This window comes from Astatotilapia calliptera, chromosome 20, assembly GCF_900246225.1.
Source record: "Astatotilapia calliptera chromosome 20, fAstCal1.2, whole genome shotgun sequence".
NCBI classification, from domain to species: domain Eukaryota; kingdom Metazoa; phylum Chordata; class Actinopteri; order Cichliformes; family Cichlidae; genus Astatotilapia; species Astatotilapia calliptera.
Genome location: NC_039321.1, coordinates 13,712,252 through 13,738,746, shown reverse-complemented (window position 1 = coordinate 13,738,746; position 26,495 = coordinate 13,712,252). Strand labels below are relative to the sequence as shown.

General features: G+C 44.9%; 1 protein-coding gene across 2 annotated transcripts in view; it reads right to left on the bottom strand.

The window, feature by feature from the left end:
* Nucleotides 1–26,495, bottom strand: part of LOC113013133 (voltage-gated potassium channel subunit beta-2-like) — a 250,829-nt gene that overhangs the window by 186,390 nt on the left and 37,944 nt on the right. For both annotated transcript variants that reach the window (XM_026153785.1, XM_026153786.1), the window contains exons 5-6: nucleotides 3,817–3,896; nucleotides 3,398–3,442 (exon numbers count right to left, since the gene is read on the bottom strand). In XM_026153785.1, coding sequence (XP_026009570.1) covers nucleotides 3,398–3,442; nucleotides 3,817–3,896 — 125 coding nt within the window. The remainder of the gene's footprint in view (nucleotides 1–3,397; nucleotides 3,443–3,816; nucleotides 3,897–26,495) is intronic.

The following is a 26,495-nucleotide window of genomic DNA, read 5'->3' as shown; positions in this document are numbered from 1 at the left end:
AACAAGTTTGTGGAATATATTGTGCGAGTGAGTGGCATAACTAGGTACTAGGTACTTGAAGTGACCAAGGGGTGTGTTTTCCATTGGTCAGCTCTGCTTCTTATGACAAATTGCTTCTAATGCCACCAGATGGATAGCTGGTGTAACCAATGTTGCTGTCCGCATATGGAGCTGCCATGGGGGAGGCCATGACTGTCTCATCTGTGGAGGAAAGAGAAGAAACCTTAGTATCAATAAACTCAATAAAAGTGTTAAGTGATGAGAATGTGTTGAGCTCCAACTAGTATGCTAAAGAGCTCAGAGTCTTGGCTTACTTGAAGTAGGAAATTATTGAGATGCCTTGGGGAAAGGCCAAAAGTGTGACTGGTTCAAGGTAGGTTGTAGAAGCCAAAGAAGAGTGGGCAGACAGAAGAGTTTGACAGAGGTCCGAGGGAGCAAGAAGGCGTCGAGCAGGCAGGTGAGTATAAAAAGGATTCATGGGAGCCACCAGAAAGCGCGTAGGCAGGTGACCATGGAAATACTCACCTCTCTACTTGCCAAAAGAATAAGAAGTTAGCACATGAGGGAAGAGCACAAATAGCCGACCTGTTTATCACACTAAGCTGATAATCTGATCACATCTGAATGGCAACGCTGTTCCTTTTGAACTGTGGCTGATGGATCGCAGGTGGTCTGCTCAGAAACCAGAAAGACTCTACTCCACAGTGGCAGAGTATCTCTGCTGCACATCTCAACAGTAAAGGAAAAAACATTTACAGACCAGTGGCTGATTATGAGACATGGGTATGTACACATCCGAGTCATTTTCTTGAGGTTGTTCACTCAGAACAGAAGCAGATAGCCTGGAGGATCTTTAAGTGAGAGGTATACCATTTTAGAGTTAACATCAATTTGAAATTACTGAGAGAGATGTTACACTTTATTGAATGGAATTCCTGACTGGGTAAACATTTCTGTAAAGACAGAAATGGAGCCCATAGTGATTTGTTAAAGGATATAAAAGCCTTACATTCTTTACAATAATTTCACCCCACACCACACATGTTTTCAGTTTTAGTATTTTCATGTATTTAGTATTTGATTTTCTTTGGCCATTTTATTATATTTTATATTTATATATTTATGGGAAAAATATATTATGCAATGTACTAATGGTTTAATGGTTAATGGTTTAATTATTTATATAGCACATTTAATTACAACAGGAGCGTTGACCAAAGTGCTGTACAAGAATACAACATACATAATAAAAAAACTGTACAGCAATACAACATACCTAATAAAATAACAAATAACTCTCATGCTGTATTAAAAGCCAATAAATAAAAATGCGTTTTAAGATAAGATTTAAAAAGATTGACAGTGGGAGCCTGTCTGATGTATAGGGGTAAATTATTCCACAGCTTAGGCGCTACGACTGCAAATGCTCGATCACCTCTATGAACCAGCCTCAACCTTGATACAGCTAAAAGCAAAAGATCACTTGATCTAAGAGATCTAAAGGGGGTATAAGTCTGCAAGACCTCAGACAAATACACAGGAGGATGTCCATTCAGGGCTTTGTAGGTCAACAATAAATTTTTAAAGTTAATTCTGAAGCGGACAGGGAGCCAATGAAGAGAGGCGAGCACTGGGGAAATGTGTTCACATCCTTTAGTACGTGTCAGAAGACGAGCTGCAGCATTCTGGACCAACTGCAGCCTTGCCAGGCAGGTCTGACTACAGTATAAGGAGTTACAGTAGTCCAGCTGGGATATAATAAAAGCATGAATCGCCCGTTCTAAGTTTTTAAAAGATGAAAATGATCTCACCTTAGATAAAAGCCTCAGTTTGAAGAAGGACCGCTGTACGACTGAGCTAATTTTTTTTTCAAAGGTGAAATTGCTGTCAAATATAACCCCCAAATGTTTTGGCATGCGATTTGACAAAATTTGTGTGAGCTGTTACTCACATAACACTGAACTGTATTAGAAAGAAAATATGAACAGGGAACTGTTAACAAGTCCGAATCATAACGCGCAGTGTTGCCTGTAGTGTCTTTTGATTGATTGTCTGTTTTTTAACTCTGTGAAAAAGAAAAAGAAAGTATTGAAATAGGAAATAACCTTTATTTGGCACAAGTGTACTGAGTGCCTTCAAGGACACACTCAGTACACTTAGTGCCTGGAAGAATGCCCAGGTTGCAAAAAAAAGGTAATATATGCTCGTTAAAGTACACACACTCATAACTGTTCTTGTGAGAAGCCCATAGAAGGAAAAATGGTACTGTGTGACAGTTTTAAGGCAAAGGAGGGTGGAAGTGATAAAATGTAATAAAAAGCTCACTGGTACCTTCCCCCTTTGAGCACTTGCATGAAACCTTGTATTTGGTGCTTTTGCTCCCTTGCAAGAATTTTTATTCAGTTTACTTCTGAGATATATCTACATATGTATTCATATGTATTATTCTTGAAGGTTTTTGAAATACTATTTATAATAAATGAACATTGTAAAATAAAATGTATATTGTAATCAATAATCGCATAACGTGCATTGGGAGGAGGCCCCGGGGCAGACCCAGGACACGCTGGAGAGATTATATCTCTCGGCCTGGGAACGCCTTGGTGTTCCCCTGGATAAGCTGGAGGAGGTCCCAGGACACACTGGAAAGATTATATCTCTCGGCTGGCCTGGGAGCGCCTGGGTGTTCCCCCAGATAAGCTGGAGGAGGTGGCTGGGGAGAGGGAGGTCTGGGCCTCTCTGCTTAGGCTGCTGCCCCCGCGACCCAGCCTCGGATAAAGCGGATGAAGATGGATGGGTGCATTGATATTTTTACCACTAGCTTTTGGATTTTACTTTTTTTTTTTTTTTCCTGTTCACCCGTTTAATCAGTGACTGACAAGATAATAAATGGAAACAGGCAACTTTGTATTTTGCTGCCCTGATTCATGCTTATTACACAGAAATTTCCATACATGTTTCCTTTTAATAAGCCAGAACATTGAACACTATATTTAATCTATTATTATTTTTAAGAAAAGTTGAATGCTGGAAACCCAAGTTAGGATTATATAAAGAATTATCAAATGGTAAAACTATGATATTATGCTAAAACATCAGCCAAAATTAACTTACTATTGAATAATGAGATTATTACCAGCTCCCTATTACCAACTCCTTTTTCTGGTAACTGAGTAGTAGTAGTAACTTGGAAATTTCCAAATTATTACCTTATTATTGCCCCCTTGGTATTCCACTACTACCATATTATTACTGAGCTGTAATAGAGTGCTATCCAATCATCTGAAAACAAAAAAAAATCCCAAAAGATGGGTACACATTTCAAAGTAATAATGTAAATCTACTTTTAATATCACAAATTGCAAGCAATCACAAACAAGGCCCAGAAGAACTCTACCTCCATCCTTTCTTTTTTAGGATACTTCCCAAGACAGCTTCAGCTCTTGGAAAAGAATTAATGAAAGAGAGAGAGAGAGATTTTTTAAAATGTGGCTATTAAAAAAAACTCAATTAAATTAATAAATGTTATACACCAAAAAGTTATTCTTTTGCCCTAATGACATCCAGCTAGGCTCCAGTCCCCCTGTGACCTTGAATTAATCCTAACCCTTAAGGAAATGAATGAACTGATGGATCAGTAGTTCAAACCTACAGTTACTGTCTTGCAAAGTTAGTTGTTCTGTCTCATATCTCTAAAATAACTAGGCAGCATCCAATGCAATACAACTACTTGGATGCATGTATGTAACTTTGCATAAACAAAACATTTGTCCAGTCACTTTTTATTCAAACAAATTGAAATATAGTAATACTTACTTTCCAGAGTTATAGACTTCAGCTGTGTCAAACAAGTTGATTCCATTCTCGTATGCTATTGTCATGAGTTCTTCTGCCACCTTCAGAAGAAAAACATAATAACTATAAAGATAAGCAGCTGCTGCACAATTATATTTAGGAACATTTTTACCTTAGTCAACGTTTGATAAATATTAGCTTACACTACATAATCCCTTGCTTAAAAATGATGACTTACATTATTTGAAAGAAAAAATAATAATAAACGAAAATGTATTAGATTACTACCACCATATTTTGCAAGTTTGCAACTGTAGCAAACCTATTAGTGCCTTTTTCAGAAGATTGAAGAACAATCTGAAAACAGATTGTAAAGTTAACTCATTTAAAAATCAGTTCAGCTTTGGTGTGTCTATTGTAATTTCTGTACTATTTATCAGCCTTATTGTGAGGTATTAGTATCTCTCTTGGTTCCTAGTACACCCTCTCTATGAAAAACAAAAGAACCTCAAGTACCTCCTAAAACAGTTTTTCGGATGCTTCAGAAAAAGCTTCTCTCTGTGCTATGTTTACTAGGCTCCTGCTAACCACAAGTTTATCCTCCAAAGAATTATTCCTCAGCCAACTCCTACTTTGGATTCGGGAGACAGACACTGAATTGGGTGACCCTGAATCCTCCCTTAGTTATGCTGCAGTAGGCCTAGGCTGCTGCGGGGTTACCAGGATGGACTGAGCATTTCTTCGTTATTTACCAACTGTTAATTTGAATTTAATCATTAGCTATTATTAATCTGTGTCTCTCTTCCACAGTGTATCTTTTCTCTTGTCTCCTCAGATTGTTAGGATTTTTCTCTGTATTATTTCAAATCAAATCAAATCAAATCACTTTTATTGTCACATCACATGTGCAGGTACATTGGTACAGTACATGTGAGTAAAATTCTTGTGTGCGAGCTTCACAAGCAACAGAGTTGTGCAAAATACAATAACGTAAACAAGCAAAATACAAGAATGGCTAAATCTGAAACTAATAAATATATGTACAATATATAATAGTATATGCATTTCTGGATGTGTATACTAAATTTTTTTCTACGTGTGTGTGTGTGTGTATACACATATTTTACAAATTAAATAGAGTAAACAATAAAATAAAATATATAAAAATATTAGGGGTGCAACGATACACAAAATTCACGGTTCGGTTCGGTTCGATACTTTGGTGTCACGGTTCGATATTTTTTCGATACAAAAAAAATGTTCATGCCTTTTTAATTTGTCATTTATTAAAATTATAAATATATATTTTAACTCAAAAGTACAGTTTTTAAATTTAACGCTAACCCTTGTGCGTGTTTTTTATTTTGACAGCGAATGCGCACCTGCGGACCACTTATGTGCAGCCCTGGTTATTTAGCTCGTCATATTGCAGCCACAGAAATTATTTTGTCCATGAAACCATAAAGCTGCACTTTCTTTTTGCCTTATAGTCTGATTTGTCATAACTTCTCCGTTTTGTGGTAAGCTTTTCTTTGGCTGTCACTTCTTCACCCTGATTTGGCTCAGCAGAACTAAAATATATATCCTGCTGCTTTTACACACGCACTCACATAAGCTCAGCGATTCTCTGCGCGATCAACCTCTCACATGTTTAAGCTGCGGGAGATTTCACTTGTCATGTTTGCATAGTAAGCTAAAGATTAATAAGACGATGTCAGAGGAATTGGTGCACAAATTATCATCACTCACAGATCAGTGCTGTCGCTCTCTATACACAGTTCGCGGTATTGCAAAGTGAAAGCAAAAAACAAGCGCAAATTCAAACGCGATTTCAATATGTCACATATTGACAGTGGCTCACCGATGCCAATGACATAATAACCCAGCTACATTTCCGAAAGAATGCAAAAGCATTGACATATATTTTTCCTTCCTACAATAGCCCGACGGGCAGGGCAGAGATAGATTTTGGTACCCCGACTGGAAAAATCGCTAGCCCCGGGACGTCGGGCTAGCGATATTGCGAGCCCTGTATCTGATTGAGGAATCACTCATCTTTGGAAAAGAGAGTTTATTACAGAGAAATGTCTCTTTCCAAAATAAAAGTTATACTATCCACTTCTTCTGGGCTATATTCTCAGCAGCATAAGGAGAATCATGTGCTAACGGCTGTCTAAATGACTCGGCTAAAGTTAGTAGCATGCTTGCTTTTTTTTGTCTGCTTCCACTTGTCTTTGCACTAGGATGATGTCGGCGTAAATGTGCAGTCATATTCGTTGTGTTCCCACTAGTGCTTTCAGGTTAATCTCGTTGAAATGACCTTAACGCCACAACACGGCAAATCTCCGTTAACGAGCTACCGCCGATCGCCCCGTGCATGGGGCTAGACGGCCAACACGTTAACGAGCTAACTGCGCTAACACACTAGTTCCCACCCATGTAATTGAGCATTGCATGGCACATCCAACATACTGTTTTACTTTAGTCCATGACTCGCTTACCTTCAGGGTCATACGTCACATGAAAACCAAAATAATTCCAAACGCCAGATCTGAATGAGGGTGGGGGAGGTGCCCTGCGCTCTTCCTTCTGACTATGCTGTCTGTGTTGAGCGCTCAGTGAATCTGTGTTCGACTACTCCGCCTAGGCTGCACTGTCGAGCCTAGGCGGAGTAGTCGAACGCAGATTCACTGAGCGCTCAACACAGACAGCATCGTCAGAAGGAAAGTTGATAAAATAAATTACAAATTTTGTATTGTTCGATACATATGCATACCGAACCGAAAGCACTGTATCGAACGGTTCAATATCGATACGAATATCGTTGCACCCCTAAAAAATATACAGAGTTGAGACATGTGCAAAACAGTGGCATTACTGTACAGTATGGAGTGCATAATGTTGAAGTTCTAGTAGTGAAGGTGAGGTGTCTATGACGTGTTCAGCAGTCTGATGGCCTGGTGGAAGAAGCTGTCTCTCAGTCTGCTGGTTCGGGACCGGATGCTGCAGAACCTCCTTCCTGAGGGAAGTAGTCTGAACAGTTTATGGCTGGGGTGACTGGAGTCCTTGATGATCCTCCCCACTTTCCTCAGGCAGCGCTTCCTGTACGATCAGCGGGGCCTATCGCGCGGTGCCGCGCGCTTCACTCGGACTTTCTGATCACGTCATGATCCACCTAATCCCCGCGTACAGACAGAGGCTGAAGCTCTCCAAACCTGTCGTGAGGACCAAAAAACTGTGGAGCAACGAGGCTGTGGAGGAGCTTCGCACGTGTTTGGAGACCACAGACTGGGACACAATGAAGGCTGCTTCTAACAGCTTGGACGAGTTTACGGACACTGTCACCTCCTATATCCACTTCTGTGAGGACAGCATTGTGCCATCACGCACCAGGGTGAGTTATAACAATGACAAACCCTGGTTTACCCCTAAACTCAAAAAGCTGTGGCTGGAAAAGAGTAAGGCGTTCAGAAGCGGAGACAGGGACTGCTACAGAGAGGCCAAGTACAGGTTCACTAAGGAAGTGGACATTGCCAAACATCAGCAGATCTCAGAGAATGACTCGGCCTCTGTGTGGAAAGGTTTTAGGAATATTACAAACTACAAGCCTAAAACCCCCCACTCCACTGATGACTTGCTCTTAGCCAACACCCTTAACGACTTCTACTGTCGTTTTGACGAGCCATCAGGCAGCCTTCACACCTCCAACGACCCCAACAATAGAGGCACTTTGGACACTCATTCCCCCACCTCTCCCCCCTCCATAGAGCCATCACCACCTTCAAACTGTTCACCTGCAACACCCGCCCCCTCACCCCACACAAAAGAGGATTTCACACCACCTCCTCCGACCACAACTCTTCATATTCATGAAGCAGATGTGAGGAAGCAGTTTAGGAGTCTGAATGCTCGGAAAGCTCCCGGCCCAGACGGTGTGTCTCCTGCCACCCTCGGACACTGTGCAAACGAGCTGGCCCCAGTGTTTTCTGGCATCTTCAACTCCTCACTGCAGGCATGTCATGTGCCTGCCTGCTTCAAGTCCTCTACCATAATCCCTGTCCCCAAGAAACCTAGGATCACTGGACTAAATGACTACAGACCCGTGGCTCTGACATCTGTGGTCATGAAGTCATTTGAGCGCCTAGTTCTCTCCCATCTCAAGACCCTCACGGCCCCCCTCCTGGACCCCCTGCAGTTTGCATATAGAGCCAACAGGTCTGTAGACGACGCCATCAACATGGCCCTACACTTCATCCTGCAGCATCTGGACTCCCCAGGAACCTACGCCAGGATCCTGTTTGTGGACTTCAGCTCTGCCTTCAACACCATCCTTCCAGACCATCTCCGAGGCAAGCTTTCCCAGATGAATGTGCCTGATCCCATCTGCCGATGGATCACTGACTTCCTGACGGACAGGAAGCAGCACGTGAGGCTGGGGAAGAATGTCTCGGACTCCCGGACCATCAGCACCGGCTCCCCTCAGGGCTGTGTTCTTTCTCCTCTGCTCTTCTCCCTGTACACCAACTGCTGCACCTCCACCCACCAGTCTGTCAAGCTAATCAAGTTCGCAGATGACACCACCGTCATTGGGCTCATCTCTGACGGGGATGAGTCTGCCTACAGGAGGGAGGTTGAACGTCTGGTGTCTTGGTGCAGCCACAACAACCTGGTGCTGAATGCCCAGAAGACAGTGGAGATTATTGTGGACTTCAGGAAGCACACAGCCCCACTCCCCCCCATCATCCTGACTGACACCCCCATCACCTCTGTGGACTCATTCCGCTTCCTGGGTACCACCATCACCCAGGACCTGAAGTGGGAGCCCACCATCACCTCCGTCATCAAGAAAGCCCAGCAGAGGATGTACTTCCTGAGGCAGCTGAAGAAATTCAACCTGCCAACACGGACGATGATGCAATTCTACACTGCAATCATCGAGTCCATCCTCACCTCCTCCATCACCGTGTGGTACGCTGGAGCCACTATCAGGGACAAACAGAGACTGCAGCGTGTTGTGCGCTCTGCTGAGAAGGTGATTGGCTGCAGACTCCCATCTCTGCAGGACCTGTACACCTCCAGGACACTGCGGCGTGCAGCCCGGATCTCAGCTGACCCTTCTCACCCTCGACACAGTCTGTTTGACCTGCTCCCCTCAGGCAGGAGGCTCCGGTCCATTCACACCAGAACCTCTCGCCACAAGAACAGTTTCTTCCCCTCTGCTGTTGGACACATGAACAATAACCACATGACTGTCCCCGCCACTAACACATGACCCTACGCTGTGTCACTGCATCATTTCATGTCTGGCACTGATCACCACCTGCACTCATGTATATATCTTTCTACGTAGCACTCATAATTCTTATTCTCATGTATATATGTTTGGCACTGATCACCACCTGCACTCATGTATATATCTTTCTACGTAGCACTCATAATTCTTATTCTCATGTATATATCTCATGTATATCTCATGCACATATCTTTCTTTCTACATAGCACTTTAATTCTTATTGTCTGCACTGAAGCACTGCAGCAATTTCCTAATGTTGTAAACCTCAACATCTGGCAATAAACCCATTCTGATTCTGATTCTGATTCTGTAGATGTCTTGGAGGGAGGGAAGCTCACCTCCAATTATCCGTTCAGAGCACCGCACTACTCGCTGGAGAGCTTTGCAGTTGTAGGCGGTGCTGTTGCCATACCAGGTGGTGATGCATCCAGTGAGGATGCTCTCAATGGCACAGTGATAGAAGGTCCTGAGGATGCGGGGATTCATGCCAAATCTTTTCAGTCTCCTGAGAAAGAAGAGGCGCTGTTGCGCCTTCTTCACTGTTTTGTTTATGTGTACTGTCAGTGCGCCCCAGGGTGGCTGTGGCTACAATGTAGCTTGCCATCACCAGTGTGTGAATGTGTTTGTGAATGGGTGGATGACTGGATATGTAAAGCGCTTTGGGGTCCTTAGGGACTAGTAAAGCGCTATATAAATACAGGCCATTTACTGACCACGTAAGATCCTCAGCCAGATGTACCCCAAGGAACCGGAAGCTGCTCACTCTCTCCACAGCAGCGCTGTTGATGGTGATGGGGGTGTGTACTTCTCTGCACCTCCGGAAGTCCACTATCAACTCCTTTGTCTTTGCGACGTTGAGTGTGAGATGGTTGTCTTGACACCAGTGGGTCAGGGCGCTGACCTCCTCCCTGTAGGCCGTCTCATCACCGTTGGTGATAAGACCCACCACTGTAGTGTCGTCCGCAAACTTCACAATATTTTAGGGTCTTGCAGTGACTGCTGTTCTGATTTGGCACTGTATAAATTAGGTTTATGCATAGGTTCAATAAGGACACCTATGCATTCATCTGCCTGCTTTCCTGGGTTTTTGATGCTAATTTATTCTTTGCTTCACCATCACTTTCCTGAGTATTAATTTTTCTATGTCAATAAATCATGTTCAGTTCTTCCAAATATTATCTCCAAATTTAATCACTGAACTGAATCTCCAGTGGCGCTACTTTCTTACTTTCTCCAGTACACTTACTTTTGCTTGTGACACTTGTAAACATTATTCCCCTGTGTATGTCACGAAAGAGGGCATGGGCAGGATTTTTGGTTGAGGTGCCATGTTTCTGGGCCAAACAAAGCGCTAGTGAAAGAGGAGCCAAAGGACATGGATAACACCAGCTATGGTTCGTACTTGCTGTGCGGTCGGTTGTAATGTTAGACCGCACAACACCGGCAAGGGAATAAGCTTGAAAAAGGTTTATCTTTTCATTCTTTCCCCACCTGGAAGCAATATGAGGCCGCTCATGTATCGGATGTTACCAAAAGAAGGCGTCTAGTCTGGATAGCAGCTGTGAGACGAGCTGATATCCAGTTCTCTTCCATCTCCAAATATCTGTTGGTGTGCTCCAGAAATTTTCATTCCGGTAAGCTCTACATATGTTCATATCACTCTTTATCCGGTCTTTAAGTCTGACGTCACTAGCCGTGTTTGGGCTCAAATTCCGCTGCAGGTCCAAAAATCTAACGATCACTGTGGCATCACTGAGAGTTGAAAAACGATCTAAAGTCTTTCATTTGTAATAAAATGATCAGCGTTCTGCTCTACCAGGTGTAACAATTGAGTTTATCATCCAGGCATCCATGAAAACTAAACAGAATTCATGACATTTAACGGAGTTAGAAATTAGCAGGAAGTTTTGGAAACAAATTCAAACGTACACCTCTGCTCTCACTTCCAACATAAATGAAGACAGAAAACTAAACAGCAGTGACGTTTGTAGGGTTACTGAAGTTTGGCTAGCTGGTATATAATGATGTGCTACGTGACCGCTAGCAACACAGCTGTGTGAGCATAATATAAACATGCTAACTTTTTTCCACTTGATGAAAGTTAAAGTGAGGATTCTCGGTGGTCAGGAACAAATGTAATCTTATGGCAGAATGCTGTAAACCAGCGGTCCCCAACCTTTTTTGCGCCACGGACCGGTTTATGCTCAACAATATTTTCACGGACCGGCCTTTAAGGTGTCGCGGATAAATACAACAAAATAAAACTAGTACCGGTACCGAAAAAAAGAAAATTTATTCATAACACATGTGAAAAGACCAAGGAAAACAGAGTAAACGATAAAAACGATAACAAAATAATGCTGAAAACCAATAAAAACCCTGAAAACTATACATTTCACACCTGAGCCTCAACTCTCGCGGCCCGGTACCAAATGATTCACGGACCGGTACTGGTCCGAGGCCCAGGGGTTGGGGACCGCTGCTGTAAACCGACCAAACTTCAGCCAGGAGAACAACTGAGATAATTCATCCACAAGGATGAATAGGTTAGTCAATCATATACTGCTGCATGGGCTGGGCTGTAGCTACATCGTAAGGTTTTCAAAACTGAGCTTTAAAATGATAAGATAAGATAAGATAAGATAAGATAGAACTTTATTAATCCGACTTCCAAAAAAAGCACAGCAACGACCGAAGTTACAGTTACAGAACTGTTATATATATATATATATATACACACACACACACACACACACACACACACACACACACACACACACACACATATATAAATAATGATTAGCGGTAATAAAAGCCAAGGGAGGCCAACAGTGATCACTGACTGTTTTTAGGAGCTTTTTTAGATTAAATAGAATAAAATACAAAACATTAAACATGTTAACAACACAAAAGCCATATTAAATGCAGACTACTTTAGGCCCAGAAGCAGGATTCCTCACGCCACCACTTAAAGACCGGATAGCCCATTTGTTTTATTTTCGATGCACTCTGAGGTCATAGCAAATTAGAACAAACATCCTAATGAGTAATTTTGCAGAACTATGTTCTATTTATAGAGTTGCTAATTATTTGGCATTATTGCAAGAAAACCAGCCTATGAAATGGATAAAACACATCGTGACTGGGTTCCAGCACTACACAAGGGGCACTCCGAAATCCCTGCTTCAAACATACCACCATGCCAATCAGATTACTTATTTCATGTGAGGGTGAAGAGGTGACCCTTCTGGATAAGATGGTGAAGGTTTGCTGGGTTTTGGTGAACAGTGTGGTAGTAAAACAAGGGAAAAATTAAACTTGCTCTTGTTAAATATTCTTAAGTCTTGTGCTGTATAAATAGTGGTAATTTTTCAAAAGATACAGTAAATTAATTAGTGTTAGTAGTGGGTGATATCATGTATATGCTGTCATGATTTTGTGTAAACATTTTGTCATTTGTAAACTATAAATGACATGGATTCTACATTGTAACTGATGTGATGTTCTATAAAGTGGTTTTAATAAAAATAAAAAAGGCAAAAATTAGTTTGTTTTTTTATTCAACTTTTGAACAGTGGTACTCAGTCAGTACATATTCAGTAAAGGCAAATTATTTACATGGCAGTGCACTTCAGCCATAAATCTAGACCCCTAGATAAAACATTATGGGTCATTCCCACAACCCACAGCTTTACTGTGTTCCAGAAAAGTATCCAATAGCAATGACAACTCCTCCACAGTAGCAGGTGGGATTTTTCTTTTTTGAGGACGGCTCCTTTTACCTTTCAATATGGATGATCTGTTTATGTTTTGATCGAGAGCCGTTTTTTGGGCAGCAGAAGAGAAGAAGTCTATCTTATGGCCAACCTCTGGCTGTATCTTGTAGTGATGTGTTGGTCGCGAACGAAACGGCTCTTAGAGCCGGGTCTTTGACGTGAACGACGCGAGCCGGCTCCTAATCGCCAGCCGTGTTTTTTCTTTTTTTTCCTTCTCTCACCCTCTCTCCCGCACTTTTTTCCGTTTCACTCCGCATGCGAGCCTTGTGCATTGTGCTGGGAAGAGAGAGGAGTGGCGGTAGTTACACTCGCAGTAGCACAGGAACAGAGCAGGAGGGAGAGAGAGAAAGAGAGCCAGGGACAACAATGTCGTAATCATCCACAACTATTTTCAGTTGCAGATGATAAAGGATTTAGAAAGTTTATTCATGCATATGGCAGAGAATGTGCATCTTCTTTTTGTTTTCATATTTTAATTTATATTTAATTGTGTTGTGGTTTTTTAACTCCGCCATTGCCTGGTCCCAAGTCCAGGATGAGAAAGGAGGAGGGTTGGGCGTGGGGCTAGTAACCCCACATTTTAAAAATAAGCCATGCTACAGAAACTGCAACAACAACAAATACATCCCAACAACTGCCTGGACGGGAAGACTCCTCTTCAGTGGGGCTCATGACGCATGCCGGTGAAAGCCTTCGGGAAGCCAGCTCGCCGACAAGTCTTCTTACGGCCAAGACCAGGATAGGGACCTGGAACATCAGAACCCTGTATGAAAGTGGCAAGTCAGCACAGGTGGCCAGTGAGATGAGAAGATACAGCATCAAGGTTCTCGGACTATGTGAGACCCCATGCTACAGAAACTGCAACAACAACAAATACATCCCAACAACTGCCTGGACGGGAAGACTCCTCTTCAGTGGGGCTCATGACGCATGCCGGTGAAAGCCTTCGGGAAGCCAGCTCGCCGACAAGTCTTCTTACGGCCAAGACCAGGATAGGGACCTGGAACATCAGAACCCTGTATGAAAGTGGCAAGTCAGCACAGGTGGCCAGTGAGATGAGAAGATACAGCATCAAGGTTCTCGGACTATGTGAGACCCGATGGAATGGAAGCGGCCAGACCAGACTGTCTTCAGGGGAAACCATAATCTACTCCGGGCACGAGAACGCGGACCACAATCACACCCAAGGAGTTGTGCTACTGTTGGCACCAGAGGCTACGAGGGTGCTGATGGCATGGGAACCCATCTCACCAAGACTTATGATAGCCAGGTTCAACTCCAAGGGCAGGAAGGATCATCATCATTCAATGCTATTCACCCACTAACGCAGCACAAGCAGAAGAAAAAGAAGATTTTTACAGTTCCTTGCAATCCCTTTTTGACCGGACTCCACGAAGAGACATAAAGATTGTCATGGGCGAATTGAATGCGAAGGTGGGAGGCGACAACATAGACAGAGAACTCATCATGGGCAGACAAGGCATAGGCACCTGCAACGAGAACGGAGAGCTGTTAACAGACTTCTGTTGCTTCAATGACCTAGTCATAGGTGGCACCATCTACCCACACAGGAAGATCCATAAGACCACTTGGACTTCACCAGATGGGAATACTGACAACCAGATCGACCACTACACCATCGACGGCAAGTGGAGACAAAGTATGCTGGACGTCAGAGTAAGGCGTGGCGCAGATGCAGCCTCACACCATCAGCTGCTAGTGGCAACACTGAAGACCAAGCTGAGATCCATCTGTGACTCTTCTGGAAGACCACACCATAAGTTCAACATACAGTTTTTGAAAGACGTCAAGAAAGCAAAAGAGTTCAACTGGGAAGTCAGGAACAGTTTCGAGGCGTTGGGGGACAAAGAGACAATAGAGAACCACACCTGATTGTCATGGACTGGATCATGAGAAGAACCCACAGAGGGCAGCAACACCGGTATCCAGTGGACCCTCACCAAACAGCTGGAGGACCTGGATTTTGCAGACAACATCAATCTTCTGTCCCATAAGCAGCAACATGCACAGTACAAGCTTACCCGGCTCGCTGAAGAGGCAGAAAAGATCTTCAGGATCAATGTCAGAAAAACGATGGTGATGCGGTTGAACAACCGACAAGAATATCCACTGCAACTACAGGGAGAAGGCTTGGTGGAAACCAACCGCTTTGTCTACCTAGGAAGCATAGTCAACAGCGACGCAGATGAAGACGTTAGGAGCTGGAACAACAAAGCAAGGCTTGCATTCAACACCCTGCGACCCATCCGGAACTCCAAAGCCTTATCTCAGCACAGCAAGATCTGCATCTTCAACAGCAATGTGAAAGCAGTCCTTCTGTTTGGGTCCGAGACGTGGCGGGTGACCAAGACCCCTACCAGCATTTTCATCAACAAGTGCTTGCGACTCATCCTCAACATCAGATGGCCTGAGAACACAAAACACAGGTCTGTGTTTGAGAAGATCTCAAACCGTAGAAATTTAACCAGAGTGAGAAAACACATATACATAGCCACAATTTGATTCCAGCCAGTTGATATTTCACATTTGCACTGCAAATCTTGACCTAAATTACAAGTCAGTTTTTCTGACAGTTACTTTAACTTTAAATAAGAAAACACCCGATGCCACTACGGACACAAGTCGTAACTATGGCTAAATGCAAAGGTTTTGACCCAGCAACTTGCTGAAGCTGACTAGGTGGTAATATGAGCGTTTTATATTAAGTGCTGCTAGTTTTGTCCAAGCATACACCTGACTGTAGCCAAAGTAAGATATTTAAGATATTTTTCATACTTTCCTCAGCCTTTCTGACTTGCAGTCATGCACTTTTTGTACATATACTCTGCTCAGAACAAGTACAGGAATAATTAGAAAACATTTCAGATTTCAATGAGAAAACAATCATGCTGAATATCCCAGCTGTCTATTTTTGTTTCAAATTATGAAAATGATTCATTAAACGTTTGTCGTTGTTACAGTAAAATATATAAGTTTTTTCTACTTTGGATTTTTAAGCAAGCACTTGATGACAATGAGAAGGAAAAACTCCCTTTTAACAGAAAGGAGCAAGTCTCTGGTAAGGGCAGGCATTTGACTCAACCAGCTGGGGGTAACGAAGAGTGATAGAATAAAAGAATAAGCACCACAGTCATATTAACTGTCAGAATTCTTGGACGAGGATGAGGAGTAGTGATAATCTTGTACTCGAAATTAATAATCAACCATAGAACCAGACAGAGTTTTAGCTCATTTCAAAGCCTGACTCTTAGCCTTGTCCACCTTAATTGGAAAACTAAAAAAAAACAATTTTATTTGTCATTATTGTCTCACAATCTCTGATAGAAATATTGTTTTGGTTTTGTTAGCTTTTATTTTAAAGTCCACTAACCAGTCTCGCTTTTGAGCTCAACTTCCTGAAGGCCAGATTCATGGAGTGTTTGCATGTCCATAGGCTAATTATGTTCATCTGAAGGGAATTCCCTAATTGTCCACCTTCAGTGGGGTAAACCATTGAGGGTTTGAGAGCTGAGGGTGGGAGAGGACTGAATGTTTACTTTGATTTTATTTAGTTTGTTTGTATATTATTTAATTGCCATTAGTTTTGTAGTCAGATTTATGTGTAGTGTATTAAAATGACAGCAGTATTTCACTGTATATGCTTATTTGTAGGTGGAGTGTTGAGGCGGATCTCTTAATTTTGTTGGTGGCATGGTCTGTGTCTATTTAAGGAAGATTTAAGCTTGATAAGGGGATTTGACAAGGTTGACATAAGCTGTGGCTAACGTTAAGATGTACCACTGGTGAGATTGTTGAACCTTTTTCTACTTAAAAGAATTATATTCAGAGCCCTGAAAAACTGCTGAAGTCTGTTGATGCCTTTTTTCCATCATCTGTTCCCTTTCATGACCACCAGTATTCCATCCTGTCTGAGGGTTTATTAACAACGGACCTCTACAACATCTAACAATTCATCATTGATTGAAGAAAATAAGAAAAACGCTTGGTTTATTTACAGCACTGTAGCCAAGCTGTCAAAGAGTCAGAGCCTGGTTAGCCAAGCATTCTTTTAAACTTTTCTAGTAATGACTTCATGATTTTTTTAAATGAAATTTTAACCAGAAGAAAAAAGAAAATTATTCATAACTAACAAAAGTTGATTCTGTTCATCTGGACGTAGCGTTCACAGTGGGAGAAACATTTTGTCACTCATCCAAGTGATTTCTTCAGTCTCAGCTGACTGTAGGTTTCCCCAGTCTTACAAAGAGTACATTTGCATAATGACTGAAACCAGCCCACTGAAGGAACAATGGGCTGGGAGGTCACCTTCATCAAAATTATGCAAATTCTCATGACCATTGATCAACAACCACTGATCAAGGCCCACTGATCAATGGCTATGAGTACCACTCACAGAGAGTTGGGGAATGGTTGCAATCACAGCATTGTAAAATGGGGAAGGATTTACCCTTAGTCCTCCTCGATTCAGAGATGGTCGTTCCCTTTTCATGTAAATGGCCTCCTTGACTCCGCGTTCAAACCAGCGTTCCTCCCTGTCCAGGATGTGTATGTCCTCATCAGAGTGTCCACTGGCCTGTATATGTAAATTCACTATCTTGGCCCATGTCCTCATTTTAGGTTTGACAGCGTTTTAGTAGGTAAAGGAGAATGCTTGGAAATGAATTGAGCTTCGATAGGGGGAAGGCCTCGAAGGGGACTGGCAACAGCTACCAGGCCTTGCAGATCCCCATGTAATAAATAGGAGTGAAGAACTTAAAGAATTGAGAACAAGGAGGGAAGGAGGGTGGGGCACATAAACAAGAATGAGCAGCTTGCAGAACTGGGGGAACCTACATAGATAACAACAGGAAGGAGCGTGTTTGGAGGCGTAGTCCCGCTCCTGAAATTCCAATATGTAATCTCCAATTCACTAGCTGGGCCCACGTCCTCATTTTAGGTTTGACAGCGTTTTAGTAGGTAAAGGTGAATGCCTGGACATGAATTGAGCTGCGGTTTGGGGAAGGCCTCGAAGGGGACTGGCGACGGTTCCCGGGCATGGCAGATCCCCTAAGAAGGCATCCCCTAAAAGCAGTAATAACAGTGCAATACGAAGATCGAAGATGTCAGCGGAATAATTTGATTTTTGATTCGACATATTTATACAGCACCAAGCCACAGTGACAGACGCCTCGAGACCCTACAATGATGTCTTGAGGAAACAATCATATGACCCCCTATGAGTAAGCACTTTGGAGACAGTGGGAAGGAAAACCTCCCTTTTAACAGGAAGAAGCCTACAGCAGAACCAGGCTCAGGGAGGGGCAGCCATCTGCCACGACCAGCGGATTTCTGAATGAACAGAAGTGACAACAGCAGCTTGGGAAGAGTTGATGAATTGAAAGACTGATTAGAGGAAAATAATCTCTATAATAATAACCCCCAAAAATTGTTCAAGAGCATAGTGTGAGCCCACTGGACTTTGTGGGAGATGATAAGCCGTTTAGACGCGTTTCGACTTAGAGAGCCGTCTTGAATGATTGTGTCGAGGGTGGATGCCTGATGATGCTAGTGAAAGCACATGAGAAGTGAAGGGACGCAATGAAGAATTATGCACATGGCGAAGTTTGGATGCCTTAAAAGGAGCGATAGAGGACAGAACCTGGCATCCCGGTGCCACGAAGGTTCGCCAGTGCTTTGCGAAGTCAGGCAAGATGGCAGCGAAACTGGCATCTCGGTGCTGGAGCAGTTTGCTGCTACATCTTGTGGAAGACTGGACGAAACAGAGAAATTGGCATTCTGGAGAGAGGATTTTTTTTTTGCTCAAGTGATTGATGGCAGAAGCTGCCAATCCAGTACCAGAAGGGTAAGCTGCTTAGGGAATGGAACCTGGCATCTCGGGGCAAAGAGCTTTTTCTGCATTGCAAATGGGGAATAGAGACATGGAACCTGCCATTTTGGGGCCGAAAGGAACGTCTGCTGCTTAGCATGTGAGGGGTAGATGCAGAGAAGCTGGCATCCCAGCGGTAGAAGGATTCACTGCTGCGTTGCTGTGATAAATGCAGAGAAACTGGCAACTCTATATTAGAAAGTGTGCTGCTGTATTTGCGAATGAGGGATAAAGAAGAACCAGGCATCTCGGTGCCAAGCTTGATGTTGCATTCGTAAAGGAGGGACAGAGGAAGAGAAGCTGGCATCCCGGTGCCAGAGGGCTTTACTACTGCTTTGCAATAATGGATGCAGAGAAACTGGCAACGTGGTGGAAGAAGTTTGCTGCTGCGATTAAGAATGATGGATATAGAAAGAACCACGTAGAAGAATTCTCTGCTGCTTTAGCCATGATGAATGGACAGGAACTGGCAACTCAGGGGTAAGAAGCTTGTCGCTATGATTTGCACATGGCAGATATGGCAAGAACCTGACACCATGGTGCTAGAAGGGTTTGCTGCTGCTTGCAATTATAGATGCAGAGAAACTGGCAGTTCAGTAGTAGGGAAGCTAGATGCTGCATGCAAATGAGGGATGAAGGAAAACCTGGCAACCTGGTGCTTTTTTGCTTATTTATTTTGTGGAGCAGGGAAATTATTTTACTGCTATTGTTAAATAATCATCATCATTACCATTGTATTAATAATATAATTTACAGTATTGATATTGCATTCGGAGGTTTAAACAGTGTGTGTCTTTCAGAAAGACTAAGTTGCAGGAGTTGACAGGAAGTTGCAGAGAGTTTGCAGAAGTGAAAGCAGAGTTTAAGTTATTCTGAGGAGCAGGTTAGACGAGGCTATTTGAATTATTAGGTTATTCAAATTGTCTGTTATACTTTTATATTCTTTTATTAAGCTCTTAGTAGAGGTTCTTGATTAAAACATTTATTCAACATAGTACATGTAGTTTCAGTTAGGTTATTACACATAAGGATGAGCCTCTGGTCTGGTAAAAGGTCAGAAGTGCAACGGGTGAGATGAGAGAGCATTTGAGGACGACACACACACACACACACTCAGTTAGAGAGAATCATTTATAGGTGGAAGTTTAATCATGTTTTGCTTGGGGTTGCAAAAAGAGCAGTTTGTCGCAGAACTGCTGCTGAGGTGTCAAGACGACAAGAGAGCATCCGGCAGTGACAGGAAGTACCGGCCATGAAGATAGAAGACAATGTTCTTTTAAACTGTGTTAAAAGTCATTGTGGTTTTGATTTGACGTATGTATATATTCTGTCTGTGACGTATGAAGGGGCGTCATTAATTCAAACCCTGATGCTATAAAAATCTGTGTATGCTTTGATTAAGTCGAAGATTAATTCCTGTCTGCGTACAGAGTCATCTTCCCACGCGTGTATTCATTAAAATCAATTGTTTGACCAAGATCTTCTGGACCTGGTTGTTTGTACTCTCCTTCCTCAATTATGTGAACCTTACAATTTATTTTGTCTATGCAGAGAACTGCCAACCTGATGGTAGAAAAGCTGCTGCTGCTTTTGCGAATGAGGGATAAAGGAACCTGGCAACTCAGGTTTGCTGCAGAGTTTAGCCGAGGAGGCGTGAGAGGCTGGAAACCTGGCAACTCGGTGCCAAGGTTTTCGGCAGAATTTTGTGAAGGAGGGATAGGTGGCTGAGAACCTGACGACCTGGTGCCAACGTTTGCTGTGGAGTTTAGCAGAGGAGGGATGAGTAGCCGAGAACCTGGCAACTCGGTGCCGATGTTTGCTGCGGCGCTTAGCAGATGAGAGATTTGCAATCTAGCAACTCTGTGCCCCCTTTTCCCCCCTTACTGGAAGTCCCAGGCTTCTACCTTTAAAACCCGCCACCAGCCATATTAAGTTGAAATGTTAAATGTTTGTCATTTTTATGTTTATCATTTGTACATAGTTTTAAAGTATTCTTTTAGTCCTCCCCTCCCCAGATCCTTAAGATTCTGGGAGGGGGGGTGGTAGTGTTTTTTTATCACAGGAACACCCTTGTTTGATGTTGGCAAACTTCCTCCCCTTTGTATGGCTTCACTGTGTTATCTAGGGTGAACCATCTAGGGTGTGGGGGAGACTACCCTCTTTATGACCAAGGATGTTCCTGCTGTGCGTCATATGTTATATGACCCTTTGATCAGCAGGGTCACACACACACACACACACACACACACACACACACACACACACACACACACCCAGTGCCTTGTCTTTTGTAACCAAGGGGGGTTACGTGGGGAAGGTATGTGTTGTAAACTATTGTTTATTGTGTGAACGTTGTCAATAAAAGGGAGCGAGAGGGGGCCGTCGTCAATTGTGATGAGCTGAGATACCGACAAGGCCTCCCTTGCGAGTAAAACGATCGATCGCCGTTTGCCTTGTTTTTCTTTCACGGGAATAAGTTCTGGGATCAGCGGGGTCTGACTTTAGACCCAACAAGCCAAATGGCTGGTTCAGCCAAGTGGAAGCTAAATTGGCTAGTCATTCATATGTAAATTAGGTTGTTACCTGAGAATTCTGGAGGGGAGTGGGGGTGTGTGAAGGATTGCTAATTTCTAACTGCCAACTGCCTCTTTGTTTGTCTGGGGGGGGGGGGGGGGGGAGCTGCTAAAAGCGGTGAACTTCCTTTTGTGTTCGTCTTGATGCATTCTCAATCATCCAGGAAAATAAATCCCCAAAAGTCACCAACTTGGAGTGGTTAGTTTCCTGAGCCACAAGGAAACTTGTGTTTCAGTTTGCCATCTTAGGGAGAAATCAACAGACATGGGTGTATTTCCTTTGTTGCTGAGATTTATTGATAAAAACAGTACAAAAAAACCCCAACCATTTGTACACATATTTACAAATAATAATAAAAAGTGAGTGAGTACATTTCAACATCTTCAGCAATCGCTCACAATCCTGGCACTGCCATGGTATCTGTAGTCTGCATTTACCACATGTGTATCTGTAGCAGTGAATACATCGCACAGTGGCATGATTGTTCTTGCATTTGTGTTTGACCTGACACATGGCTCTTTTTCCAGGGCTAGGTGTGGAGGGTTGTGTCCGAAGCAACTGTTCTTTTCTTGCCTTCTTCCCAGCAATGATGAATCCAGCTCCACCAGGAAGTCCACCCGTCTTTCCTTTGTCCCGGTGCATGCTTGATACAGCACATGTGCATTCAGTGCTGCCATGTCAATCATAATTATCAAAGACCAGTGGTCTGATTGATACCACAATGGACCACTGATCAATTATGATCAAGGATATATATATGATACAATCTCACTGCACTTAGCCTAATCCTTCATTGCCCTGAAGAATTCTGTGGTGTACGAACCTCCTCTCCAAGGAAGCAGGACGGATTGTAGGGTAGCAAACATAGTCGGGAATCAAAGAACCACCCAAGATTTCTTACTTTTTTTGACAATATTTGCTGTTTGTGGGACACACTACTAAAAATATAAAAAGCATACAGTACTTAATTGAGATGGAACATTTTAACAACAAAAGTATAGATAACCCCTACCCCCCTCCCAAAATGGTTTGTTCTCCCCTGCTCTGGCTCTAGCGCCGTTGCTGCCAGAGCGATAGTGGCTGAGATGCAGCGGAGTGGAGGTGTGGGTGCCTGGCTTAAAACATTCCAGAAGGTAATGATTGTCCAGCCACTAGTAGGATTTCTGGATATCAGCCACCTCCTCTATCTGCCGGTGGTACATACCGTGCAGGGGCCTGTCCTTCCATGATGGTTCCTCGTCTCCCTCCTCTTTCTTGGGTTTCTGCTGCCTGAGGTATTCACTGAGCACTCGGTCAGTTGGGGCCATCTTCCCAATGTATTCTTGGATGTTTGTTGTCTCATCCTGGACTGTGGTGCTGACACTCACCAGTCCCCGGCCCCCCTTCCTTCCGCTTAGCGTACAGCCTCAGGGTGCTGGACTTGGGGTGAAACCCTCCATGCATGGTAAAGAGCTTTCTTGCCTTTATGTCAGTGGCTTCTATCTCCTCCTTTGGCCAGCCTATTACCCCAGCAGGGTACCTGATCACGGGCAGGGCGTAGGTGTTGATGGCCCGGATCTTGTTCTTACCATTCAGCTGACTCCTCAGGACTTGCCTGACCCTCTGCAGGTACTTGGTGGTTGCAGCCTTTCTAGCGGCCTCTTCATGGTTCCCATTCGCCTGCGGGATCCCCAGGTACTTGTAACTGTCCTCTATGTCTCCAGTGTTGCCTTCTGGTAGTTCAATCCCCTCAGTTCTGACTTCCTTCCCTCTCTTTGTTACCATTCGACTACACTTCTCCAGTCCGAACGACATTCCAATGTCATTGCTGTATAGCCTGGTAGTGTGGATCAGTGAATCAATGTCTCGTTCACTCTTGGCATACAGCATAAGGTCATCCATGTACAGGAGGTGGCTGACAACTGCTCCATTCCGTAGTCGGTATCCGTAGCCAGTCTTGTTAATGATCTCACTGAGGGGGTTCAGGCCTATGCAGAACAGCAGTGGGGACAGAGCATCTCCTTGGTAGATCCCGCACTTGATGGTGACTTGTGCTATGGGCTTGGAGTTGGCCTCTAGTGTTGTACGCCACATCCCCATTGAGTTCCTGATGAAGGCTCTTAGGGTCCTGTTGATCTTGTACAATTCTAGGCATTCCAGTATCCAGCTGTGGGGCATTGAGTCATAGGCCTTTTTGTAATCAATCCAGGCAGTGCACAGGTTGGTCAGTCTGGTCTTGCAGTCTGTCTACCAGTAGCTGGTGTTTTGCGCCTCTGGTATTCTTGCCAATCCCTTTCCGTGCCCCACTCATGTATTGACCCATGTGCCTGTTCATCTTAGCCGATATGATGCCTGACTGTCACGACGTACAAGGTGGACTCACGCGTAGGACTCCGGGGATGATGTACACAAGAGAATTTATTACAGAACAATGTCCAATGAGTGTATATACACAGATACGGGGCAGTGCTATTTACAAGGGTGCGGGGCAGTCCTATGTACAAAAGGTGAGGGGGGCAGGGGTCCGGGGAAAATCCAGGGGAACACGCTCGTTTCTCTCCACACAATCCAGACACGAATCCACTCGCACACCAGGTAAACAGTCCAGGGAATCTGTACACAAAGAGACGCTTGTTAAATGCTAAACACACACTGCATGGGAAAATACTTGCTGGGGCGCTCGACTTTCACTGACGCGATTCTCACAACGATCCAGCGAAGACCAGCCGTTGCTTCCCGTCTTAAATACCACACTGATGAGGCGCAGGTGTTTCTTCCTCCGAGGGCGTGGGCCAAGGGCGTGAACCCATAATGAGTTCAGCCGTGGCGAGAGAGAGGAGAAGAGAGAAAGAGGGGGAGACAGCTGATCAGCGACCAGCTGAACCCACTTCATCCACCTCCTGACCCAGCCTTTCACGCCCTCGCACTATCCCTCGTTAGATTAGCTGAACTGTCCCCTGCCCAGGCACCAGCCTTACTAGCCCAAGCCGTAATTTTATCTCCGTCATTAGCTCAGCCATCAGCCACACCAACCTCAGCTCCGTCGTCAGCCTCGCCTACCTCTGTTCCTCCTTTAGCATCTCCACTCCAGTCAGTTCCCTCACCTGCTGTTCAGCTTTCAATTCAGTCAGTTCCCTCACCTGCTGTTCAGCTTTCAATTCAGTCAGTTCCCTCACCTGCTGTTCAGCTTTCAATTCAGTCAGTTCCCTCACCTGCTGTTCAGCTTTCAGTCCAATCAGTTCACTCACCTGCTGTTCAGCTTCCAGCCCCGTCAGTTCACTCACCTGCTGTTCAGCTTCCAGCCCCGTCAGTTCACTCACCTGTAGCTCAGTCTGCTCCTGCCCCGTCAGTTCACTCATCTGTAGCTCAGTCTGCTCCTGTCCAGTCACCTGTAGCTCAGTCTGCTCCTGTCCAGTCAGTAGTCCAGTCGCCCGTCCACCATCCTGTTCGGTTCCCGTACCTGCAGCCACAGCGCCCAGAGCCTGCTGGTTCTGTCCTGTGTGTGCCAGGGGCTCCAGTGCCCACTGGTTCTGAGACCGTTTTCGCTGGAGGGCCCGAGGAGCCCGTCCGGCAACCTGCCTCGTCAGCTGGAGGGCCCGAGGAGCCCGTCCGGCCTCATGCCTCGTCAGCTGGAGGGCCCGAGGAGCCCGTCCGGCCTCATGCCTCGTCAGCTGGAGGGCCCGAGGAGCCCGTCCAGCAACCTTCCTCGTCAGCTGGGGGTTCAGGAGAACTGCACCAGCCTCATGCCTCATCAGCTGGAGGGCCCGAGGAGCCCGCTGCGGCTGCCTCGCTGTCACCTAGCTCTGCTTCTGCTTCGCCTGGTCCAGCTTTGGCCTGTGCCTCGCCTGGTCCGGCCTCTGCTTCTGCCTCGCCTGGTCCGGCCTTTGCTTCTGCCTCGCCTGGTCCGGCCTCTGCTTCTGCTCGCCTGGCCCGGCCTCTGCTTCTGCCTCGCCTGGTCCAGCCTCGGCCTCTGCTTCGCTTGGTCCGGCCTCGGCCTCTGCTTTGCCTGGTCCGGCCTCGGCCTCTGCCTCGGCCTCTGCTTCGCCTGGTCCAGCCTCGGCCTCTGCTTCGCCTGGTCCGGCCTCAGACTCGGCTTCGGCTTCTGCTTCGCCTGGTCCGGCCTCAGACTCGGCTTCGGCTTCTGCTTCACCTGGTCCTACAGCTGCTCCTCAGCCTCCGCCGGCTCCCGTGCCGCCTTCTGCAGCTGCTCCTCGGCCGCCTTCTCCTCGTCGCCGGCGTGGTCGACCACCGGACCGCCTGAGTGGCCGCCGTTGCCTTCCGCACGGTCGGCCCCCTGAACTTTCTCGTCTCGGCCTCAGACCACGTGGCCGCCCACCGGAACTGTCTCATCTCGACCGCCGCAGCCGCCCACTGGACCGGCTCAGTGGTCGCTGCTGCCTTCCACGTGGCCGCCCACCTGAACTGTCTCGTTTTGGCCTCGGGCCGCGTGGCCGCCCGCCTGAACTGTCTCTGTGTGGACTCCGTCCCTCCGTCCTGGGCCCCCTCCGCCCGCCCTGTTCTGGTTTTTTTTCTTTTGGCCGTCGGGTGCCGGCCTTTGTAGGGGGGTACTGTCAGGGTTCCTGGGTCGTTGACCCAGTCATTTCAGTTTGTTCATGTTCAGTTTAGTTCGCCACTTTAATGTTCTCACTTCCTGTTTTTTCCCCGTGTCAGCTTGTCTCCCGTGTCATTAGTCAGATTATGTTCAGCCCTGTACTCACCTGCTTCCAATCATTGTCATCGTTCAACCTGTGTATTTAAGTTCCTCGGTTTCACCAGTTCTCTGTCGTGTCATTGATGTACGTCTGATGGTAATGTGTCTCTCCGCCAGTATGTTCAGTTAGTCAGTCAGCCAGCCAGCTACTCCATCGTTCCTGCTTTATTCTTTCACCCTCCAATAAATCCTCTTCATTTCTGCACCGTGAGTCCAGCGTTTGGGTAATCTCTTCCACGCCTCCACACACACCGCTGACAGAAGCCTGTTTGGTCTGGATGTACCAGTTTATCTATTACCGTATTAAGTCTACTCGCTAGTATTTTAGCCAGGATTTTTTGATCTGAGTTTAATAAAGAAATAGGTCTGTATGATCCCACTTCCTCCAAGACTTTACCTTTTTTGGGAGTACTATAATAATTGCTTCATTCAAAGTTGGTGCTAGGGTGCCCTCTTTGTATGCATGGTTGTACAGTTTAG